We start from the raw sequence: 9,958 nt of genomic DNA on the forward strand, positions 1-9,958 counted from the left end.
CCCATGACTACAATGTAGAAGGGCAGGGGAGTCTTCCCTGATATCCTGGCCAATATGGATCTCGCAATCACCTTCACAAAAACAGATTATCTGGCCTGGCTATCATCACCTTGCTGCTTGCGAGAGCTTGCTGCTCGTAAATTGGCTGCCACATTTTCGACATTACAACAGCGACAATACATCAGAGAGCATTTCATTATCCATAAAGGGCTTTTGGATATGTAATGCTTGTGAAAGTTGATAGATAAATGCAAGTCTTTCATTCTTAGGAAAACATTCTGCTTCCTGTGAACAGGAAATTATAAACCCATTGATGGAGGAAGTATATCAGCCCACAGTGACATTGATCAACAGATTGTGTACAGGATTCATAATCTAGCTGCCTGAGTATGAGTGACTGGGAACACACTGTGCTGACAAATCAGGTCATTTGCATTAAACTAAACACATGAGAATTATAATATATTATTGAGAATTATAAATCTACACAGACAAATAACATCACAAAAACAGATTATCTGGTCATTATCACACTGCTGTTTATGGGAGCTTGCAAATTAATTGCCTTGTTTCCTACATTTCAACAGTGACTACACTTCAAAAAGCACTTCACTGTCTGTAAAATGCTTTCAGACGCCCTGAGCTCATGAAGGTTAATATATAAATGCAATTCTTTCTCTCAGAGAAATGTTACACTTCCTGTGAACTGGAAATTATAAACCCATTGATGGAGGAAGTATACCAGCCCACAGTAACATTAACCAATATATTGTGTACGGGACTCTTACTGTACACTCTGGAGTATTTCAGTGAATAGGAACATACCATGCTGCCAATCAGGTGGTTTGGGTTAAGCTTAACACATGAATTCATCGTGAGTTACATATTTAGACAGAAGATTGATAGACAGCAGACAAACAACAACACAATATTCAGCTTTTCACTAAATGTTTAATCAACCAAATTAACAAAGCATTTGAAAATGACTCAAGATCTTTCCCTGAACATGAAATGAATCTTGGAAAAATGTAAGGTGAACGTTTCGCTCCATTATTACATCAAGGAAGGATGGGCTGAGGGAACTCAGGTCTGTAGAGATTCACCCACACTCTACTCTTGGTATTAGTCAACCACCCAACACCTGAAGAGAGATCTGTTTATAATTCACATCACCAACTTAAAGCAGTGTCCAATTCTACCCCAGACCCACTCCTGAGAGCTGGGTCATGAACACACAAAGGCACACACACGAACACACACACACACAACCGCCTCCCCAGGGGAAACTGTCTCACAATACAACAAACAGTTCACTTAAAATTCCTGTGCTTCAGTCTGGCTCCCAATTCCAATTCTAATGAAGTGAATGGCACAGGATGTAGCTCATTTCCATCATACAAACCCAACAGTGATTGCAGAAATCCATTGGTCACATGGGTCCATAGACCCATTTTTGGAAGAAATTCTTCTCCCAGGTGAATTGGACAGCACTTTCTAATTCCCAATTATCTGCCCTTTGACCCTCCATTCACCACAATACTTCTGTAGCCGTCAATCTGGTTTAATCACTCCCTCATATCCACCTTCCACACCCTTGTTTCCAAAATTAACTTTACTCCCTTCCTTCCTGGTCAATCTCTCTGCTTCTCAAATCCATGGGGTGAAGATTTGAATGTATCTGGTACACAACTGGTTTAGCCATCCATTGCCAGTCTGACTGGACCACATCAAGCACTAGTGGTCCTGCTTTCCTCTGTCAAAACTGCTCATTACTCCAGGATGCATCCTAAGGGAAAAGATAAGGAAGGGTTTGTCTCTTGGGTGGGTTCACTGACATTTCAGGAGGTCTGACAACTGTGTGAAGGGTTTATTACAGAACTCACACCGATAGGGTTTCTCCCCTGTGTGAGTGTACTGATGGACCAGGAGATACACTGACCTTGTGAAAGCCTTGTCACACACCTCACACCTGAATGGTTTCTCACCAGTGTGGATCCACTGGTGCTTCAGGAGATCAGAGGAGTGGATGAAAGCCTTTACACAAACATCGCACCTGAAGAGTTTCACACCATGTGAATCCTCTGCTGTCTCTAGAGGGTTTAAGGCATCAAGAAAGTTTTATCGCAAAATTCACACTTGAAGTGTTATTCCCCTGTGTGGATCCTCTGATGCACCAGGAGGTCCGATGACCTTGAGAACAATTTGTTGCACACATCACATGGGAACGGCTTCTTCCTAGTGTGAATGCGTCGGTGTTGCACAAGCGTCGATGGCTGTGTGAAGGCTTGGTCACATACCTCACACTTGAAGGGTTTCTCCCCCGTGTGAATCCTCCGGTGCCTCAGGAGATCAGAGGTTTGGGTGAATGCCATCTTACACACATCACACCTGAAGGGTTTCTCCTGTGTGTGAATCCTCTGGTGCATCAAGAGGATCGTAGATGTTGCAAAAGCTTTATCACAAACATGACACTTGAAGGGTTTCTCTCCTGTGTGGATTGTCTGATGTCGCAGGAGGCTTGATAACTGTATAAATGCTTTATCACACACCTCACACGTGAACAGCTTCTCCCCTGTGTGAATGCGTTGGTGTATGTGGAGGGCTGATGGCTGCGAGAATGATTTGTTGCACACCTCACATGTGAATGGTTTCTCCCCTGTGTGAATGCGTTGGTGAACCCGGAGGGTCATTAACCGTGAAAATGATTTGTTGCACACTTCACATGTGAATGGCTTCTCCCCTGTGTGAATCCGTTGGTGTACATGGAGGCTCGATGAATGTGTGAATGATTTGTTGCACACATCACACATGAATTGTTTCTGCCCTGTGTGGACGTGTTGATGTTGCATGAGCTCCAATGGCTGTGTGAAGGCTTGGTTACGCACTTCACACTTGAATGGCTTCTCTTCCATGAATCTGTTTTTATGTTACAGGCGGTACAACAGATAAACCTTGTGTTTTAGGAGATTTTATCAGCCTATGGATCCCTCCTCACACACCTCACACTTGAACAGCCTCTCACCTGTAGGAATGAGTCAGTGGTTCATGAGGGCTCGATGAATGATTGAAGCTCTCACCACACTTGGAGCCACTCACACTTCTTCCCAGCCTCACCCTGACCGATCACCCACAGCCAAACCTTTGGAAAGGCTGATTTTAATGGAAGGTTCCACACCACTGACCAGTTTCAGATCTGATGATATGTCAAAGCTCCCTTGACCCAACCGATTTCCAGATGATGGTTTCACTGCCCAACCTTCTCTGTGTTGAGCAAAGCTGTGAAGGGACTGGATATCTTCCCACAGTTGTGCAGTTGTTCCTTGGGTGATAGTCAGTATCTATCTGCGGTGTCTATCCTCTCTGTATTCTCTGGTGTAGTACGGTGCAATCCTTCTGTAAAACAGGAAAAGGAAACGTGATTTCCTCCAACTCCTTCTCCTCCTTTGCTGAAGGGACTGACTCCTCAGCTAGAGACTGTTCCACAGTGAGTGCCAGTCTGCTATTCCCCTGTGTGGGGGATCAGATACAAGTCCTTTCTTTTTCCTCACTTGACTGTCACAGACCCTCTGTTTCCAGCAGGGACACTGGAGAGTGACCGGGAACAAATGTGGCCTCTACCTGCAATCCCCAACTTCCCAGGTGCCATGAGGGCAATGGAAAAGACAGGTAAGTGAAGAGTAAAGGGAGCTATCAATTCACTATGAGCTTGAGTCATGCTGGCAAAGACTAGTTTTATACTTATGAGTATGTGTTTAATATAAAGAACACTCAGGAGAAATGTTAATTCAGTGAAGATAATGAAATTTCTTCCCTTGATTTCCCAAATTATTTGAAGAAAACACACTGGGCAGGAAGTGCTAGAAGCTGAGGAAAATATTGCTTCAGTGTAGCTGATTGAAGGGTTCTGGTTTATCCTGGGAAATTAGATACACTGCACTCAGACTGCACATCCCAAATTCAGCTATCAGCCACAGCACTCGGCAAAACTATCAAATCCAAGCCCAGGCTTTTGGGAAAGGCCGAGGCCTTCAGGTAAAATCTTTAAATCAGGCATTAAAAGACATTTCAATGCTCTGGGGACATGGATTCATTTTAGCTGGCAAAATTTAAATTCAACGAATTAATAAATCTGGAATTGAAATCTAGGCCGGAGTTTTCCGTCCATGTTGGATTTGGGCGTCATGACAGGCGTGAGCGAACAAAATGACAGGAAGGCCAAAAATCGGTTTCATGCCGTCATGAAACTAGTTTGCGATTGTCCGCTCCACCCGTCAATGACGGGCCATCTTTCCCGCCACCACACATCAGGAACATCATTTTAATACATCTGCATCTAATTATAAGCCCTACTCGCTAGCATCATCAAATTTACCGCCCACATCGGCGGGAAAACAGGCCAGCCCAGACCATGTCTTGACAATTGTGGTGTGCAGAAGTAGGGACTTACCTGTCAAGTCCTGGCACACATTGCAGATATCTGAGGAACAGAAGATGCTGATGCCCTACAGCTGCTGGACCCTGGACACGTGCATTGCATGCTGGGCGGATTCTCATTGACATGGCTCTGCCACGAAGCAGCTCACAGCTTCTTGGGAAGATAGGGAATGTTCACCTGGACATCCCGGAAAGAAAAGGGTTCTGGCTGGTAGATGACAGTAGGGAGGTGGAAGGTGATGCCGAGGTCACTGCTGATGTCTGGGGTCTGCTAAGCAACATCAGTGCCTTGGTCATTGTCTGTTACGGATGATTGTCAAGGGGATGGAGAGGAAGGTCTAGCTTTGACTGGGAGAGGAAGGTGTACTGGAGGGGATGAGGTTAGGAGCCAGGGAATGAATGTGCCAGGTGTTGGGGTGAGGTTGAGAGGGGGGAACAATAGCACTGTGGGTTGAGGTTGTGGGCGAGGGAGTACGGGGTGAGGAGGGTTCAACGGTGGAGAATGCAGCAACTGAGGAGGTAGGTGCAAGGGAAGAGGAAGGTGAAAGGGAAGGAGTCTGGAGGGGAAAGGAGTCTGGGGTGGGGGTGCGGGGGGGTGGGGGGGAGGGGGTTGTGCATCTGGCTGGGCGGCTGGAGGGGGGAGGAGTCTGGGGGGAGGAGGGAGCCTTGGGCAGGGGAAAGAGTCCAGGGAAGGAGGGAGCTCAGAGCAGGGAAGCAGTGCAGGTGGAGGAGAGAGTTCGAGGTGAGAAAGGAGTCCAGGGGGAGGAGGGAGTTAAGGTGGAGGAAGGGGTAAAGGTGGGGGGGATGTCCAGGTGGACATGCAAGGGAGGGGTCTGTGGAGTCGATGACTGCCTTCTAGGGAGCGAAATGAGGGTGGGTGTGGTAGGACAGAATGTTGAGAATGAGAGAGGGCAGAGTGAGCCGATAGGGTGGGAGGGTGAGGGTGCATCGGTAGCAGAAGAAGGGATGGTGAGGGTGGTTGGTGGGGACTCCAGGGCAAACACGAACACTGGGGGTGAAGAGGAGGAGGTCCGGGAGGTCAATGAGGATGCGCGTGGGATTCTCGGGAAGATAGGAAATGTTCACTTGGACGTCTCGGAAAGAAAAGGTTTATGGCTGGTAGGTGACAGTGGGGAGGTGGAAGGTGATGCCGAAGAGTCAACGTTGATGGGGGAAAAGGACATGGGTGACTGGGGGAGGGGAAAGGACGGTGGGGGGGAGCTGAAGACATACTTAACAACCACCATGTTTCTTAAATTGAAAGTGAAAGGAGCATCGTGTTGGGTAGGCACAGCTGCTGCATGGGAGTGTGATCAGTGGGTGGGCAGAGATGCAGGTCGGTTAACTTAAACAACTGAAAGCGAACCCCAGCCAGCGGCATTGAAAATGCTCGAGACTTTGAGATAAGTATGAGTGGGGGAAGGCTCTGCGTGTGCGGGAGAGTGCTTGCACAAGCTCCAAAAGGCCCTGCCACACACACACACTTCTCCCTCCAGAATCACTTGTGGGCCAGCCGTGTGCAGCTGGACTGCTAGTTGGGGGGATGTAGTGGGAGGATGCGTGAAGTCTGTAAATTAAGCTGAAAGACACCATTACACATTATTCATGGAAGTGAATATATTTACAGATTATAAAGTGACAAAATGTGTTCTCCCGTGCAACCAGCTGTGATCAGGATTTCTTAACTTTTCTAGGCTTACCACGTCTTCTAGATGCTGCCCTGACATCCGCAGCAGGGGTGGAGACAGCCTGTGCAATGGTCGGCCCTGTTGCCTCTGATGACTTCAGCATATGTCCTCTGGAAAGCTGAGGCCTTCAGGGCCCCGGCTTGCTCTGGCTGTCCTCCTGTGGGCCAGCAGCTCCCTCTGAGGTGACAGAGGATGAGATTGAGGGGGTCACAAGCAAAGGGAGAGGACAGCCTCTGACAGCACTCCTGCTGCCTTCAGGTGCCTAAGGGCGCCAGCCTGACTCCTTGTGGGGAAGGGGCACCAGGAGGAACGTTGAGATGTCCCATTTCCCTCTCGTGTTGCCACTGCAAGAACTCAGCCATGGTTCCCACAATGGAGTGTAAGTCTGCATGCATCTCCGCGTTCTGCTGGACCAGGGTTTCCATGGCGTCCGCCATCCTTCCCATGGAGACCTCCATATGCGCACATGTGGGCACCACTTCATCAGAGAGCAGGCTGACACACTCCTCTGAATTGCGTGCTACCCTGTTGGGGGCTTCCAAAAGCTCTGCGTGATGTTCCCACGCCTCCTGCTGACTCTCCACGATGAGTTGGAAGGCCGAGTTCAGAGACTCATCATCTGACTCGGACCTCATAATTGCCTCTTCCTTAGCAGTGCTCTGAGTGCCAGAGAGCTCGGATGAACCAGCCTCCTCCTTCTGCAGACACGTGTCCATGTGGTGACAACCAGATTGTGAACCTGAGCCTGCTCTAGACCTAGGTCCCAACGAGGTGTGTGTCTCTGTATCGGCGGAGAGTGTGGGTGAGCGCTGTGATGGGTCTTCCAGGCTGCTTAATTCCAGCTCTTCAATGGAAGAGGAGTCCTCTTGGCTGGAGGGAGGACTGGGGTGGAGCTGAGGGACTGGCTGGCTGAGGGTATCAGTTGCTTTGCAGAGCTCCCTGTGAACCAAAGTAGAGATAATTAATGCATGGCAGCAGAGTCAAAAGCTGGAGGGGGAGCTCTCACAGTTGCGTTGAGAGAGGGATGATGTGATGCAGGATCCTCACGTGGGTGTTCACCCCTGACTTCACCATCACCACAGGCAGGGTCCATGTCCTCACCAGTCAGCGTGATGCCACGCTCCTCAAAGCAGGTGAGGGGCCTAATGCTGGCCACTCCACCTTGAGTCTGGGTTCTCTCCCTGTTGTTGTAAGCCAGCTTTTCCTGCATTAAAAATTGATGGAGAGTGTGTGAGCAGGACGCACAGCACTGCGTGGCATGTTTGTGTGGTGAGCAGAGCCATAGACGGGATGAGGGCACAAGCTCCAGAGGATGTGAGACTGATAGAGATGTGAGGGTGTGTGTGGGAGTTAGCAGTGTTGTCCCTTGAGATGTGCGATCCCTATGGACATGTGGTGGGTTTGTGATCCCTGTGGCACACCACTCATTACTTCCTGCTAACCAGAAAAATACATTTTTATGCTTATTCTCTGTTTCCTGTTAGCCAACCAATCTTCTGTCCATGCTAAAATGTTACCCCCTACACAATGAGCTTTTATTTTCTGCAATAACCTTTGATGTGGCACTTTATCAAATACCTTCTGGGAATCTAAGGACTGTACATCCACTAGTTCCCCTTTATCCACAGCACATGTTACTTCTTCAAAGAACTCCAATAAATAGGTTAAAAATGATTTACTTTTTGTAAAACCATGTTGATGCTGCCTGATTACCCTGAATTTTTCTAAGCGTGCTGCTATAATGCCTTCTAACATTTTCCCTATGACAGATGTTAAGCTAACTGGCCTGTAGTATCCTGCTTTCTGTTCCTTTCACTTTTTGAATAAAGGAGTTACATTCGCTATTTTCCAATCTAATGGAACCTTTCCCGAATTTAGGGAATTTTGGAAAATTAAAACCAACACATCAATGAGCACCTTCACTATGAGGCCATTAATTAATCCTACCTCATTGCACAATACCAGGTCTAGCCACTTTTTTTAACATCCTAGGATGAAGTCCATCAGGATCCAGGCACTTGTCAGCCTGTAGCTCCAACAATTTGCTCAGTATCACTTCCCTGGTAATTGTGATTTTCTTGAGTTCCTCCCTACCTTCGATTTCCACTTTAGAGCTATTTCTAGTGTGTTACTTGTATACTCTACAGTGGAGACCGATGTAAAATACCTGTTCAATTCATCTGCCATCTCCTTATTTTCCATTATTAATTCCCCACTCACTGTCTATAAGACCAATGCTCAGTTTGTTAACTCTTTTCTTTTTAAAATATCTATAGAAACTCTTACTATCTGCATTTATATTTTTACCTAGCTTTCTCTCGTCCTCTAATTTTCCCTCCTTATTAATCTTTTAGTAATTATTTGCTGGTTTTTATATTCTGTCCAATCTTCTGACCTGCCACCCATCTTTGTGCAACTATATGCTTTTTCTGTAATTTCCCCTTAAATGTCTGGCACTAACCTATCCCTTAAACTAATTTGCCTGTTCACTTTAGCTAGTTCTACTTTCATGCACTCATAATTGCCCTTATTTATATTTTAAAAAGTAGTCTTAGACCCACTCTTTTCTCCCTCGAACTGAATGTCGAATTCAATCATACTATGATCACTGTTACCAATGAGCACCTTCACTATGAGGCCATTAATTAATCCTACCTCATTGCACAATACCAGGTCTAGTATTGTCCACTCTCTGGTTGGCGCCAGAACCTGCCACTCCAAGAAATTATTCCGAAAACATTCTATGAATTCCTCATCCAGGCTGATTTTTCCTGTCTATATGTAGATTCAAATCCCTCATGATTATTGCCGTACCTTTCTGACAAGCTCCCATTATTTCTTCCTTTATACCCCGTCCTACTGTGTGGTTACTGTTAAGGAGCTTGTACACAACTCCCACAAATGAGTCCTTGCCTCTATCATTTTTCATCTCTACCCAAACTGCTTTGAAATCCTGGTTTCCTGAACTTAGGTCATCCCTCTCTATTGTACTAATACCATCATTAATTAAGAGAGCCACACCATCTTTTCCTAACTTCCTGTCCTTCCTAAATGCCATGTACCCACATGCTGCAGTCACACTACATCACCAGCCCTGCCATTTCTGTTCAACCTTAATTATTTAATTAGTCAAATAGTTAATAATTTACACAGATAAAGTCATGGAAAGTTGCACTCTCCAAGCTTGGAAAGGAGGACGGAAACGCAAAAACCACTGGATGCTGAAAAAAGTAGAAAAAGCAGTACCTCTTTCCCGCTCTGCCCCAAATTTCCACCTGAATCAAATTCCTAACTTCTCATTCAATTTACATCTCACCCAGGAATAGTCACATGTACTGCACACCCCTTTCTGTGTTACAATGCGATACAATCTGTATAAACTCTGCTCCTTCACCCACTGGATATTCAGTCCTGAACATTACTGTGGATATAACGGGATACAATCCGTATAAACTCTGCTCCTTAACTCACTGCATATTCAGTCCTGAACATTAGTGTGGATATTAGGGGATACAATCTGGATAAACTCTGCTCCTTCACCCACTGCATATTCAGTCCTGAACATTAGTGTGGATATTATGGGATACAATCTGTATAAACTCTGCTCCTTCACTCACTGGATATTCAGTCCTGAACATTAGTGTGGATATTATGGGATACAATCTGTATAAACTTTGTTCTTTCACTCAAAGTCGCCTCACTTGGTTTTCAGTCTGTCCATTGGAAGATGAGGATAGAATGTGAACGGTGGGTGAATGATTGACGTTGCTGACAACCAATCAGGGACAGGAATAGATTAAAACACTGCCAACAAATCACAAGTCAATCACCCTGCT

The 9,958-nt window shown here is 46.3% G+C and overlaps 1 protein-coding gene across 1 annotated transcript; it reads right to left on the minus strand.

Annotated features, from left to right (window-relative positions):
- Positions 1-471: 471 nt before the first annotated feature.
- On the minus strand, positions 472-3,045 carry LOC144695833 (uncharacterized). The gene has a single exon (XM_078566855.1). It carries the CDS (start codon positions 2,910-2,912, stop codon positions 2,145-2,147), a length of 768 nt encoding a protein of 255 aa, XP_078422981.1. The 5' UTR covers positions 2,913-3,045; the 3' UTR covers positions 472-2,144.
- Positions 3,046-9,958: the final 6,913 nt, after the last annotated feature.

Source organism: Cetorhinus maximus, chromosome 21 (assembly GCF_964194155.1).
Source record: "Cetorhinus maximus chromosome 21, sCetMax3.hap1.1, whole genome shotgun sequence".
In the NCBI taxonomy this organism is placed as follows: Eukaryota; Metazoa; Chordata; class Chondrichthyes; order Lamniformes; family Cetorhinidae; genus Cetorhinus; species Cetorhinus maximus.

Excerpts from the sequence above, each read along its gene's own strand:
- LOC144695833 (XM_078566855.1), bottom strand. The coding sequence starts at position 2,912 with ATGGAAGAGAAGCCATTCAAGTGTGAAGTGCGTAACCAAGCCTTCACA.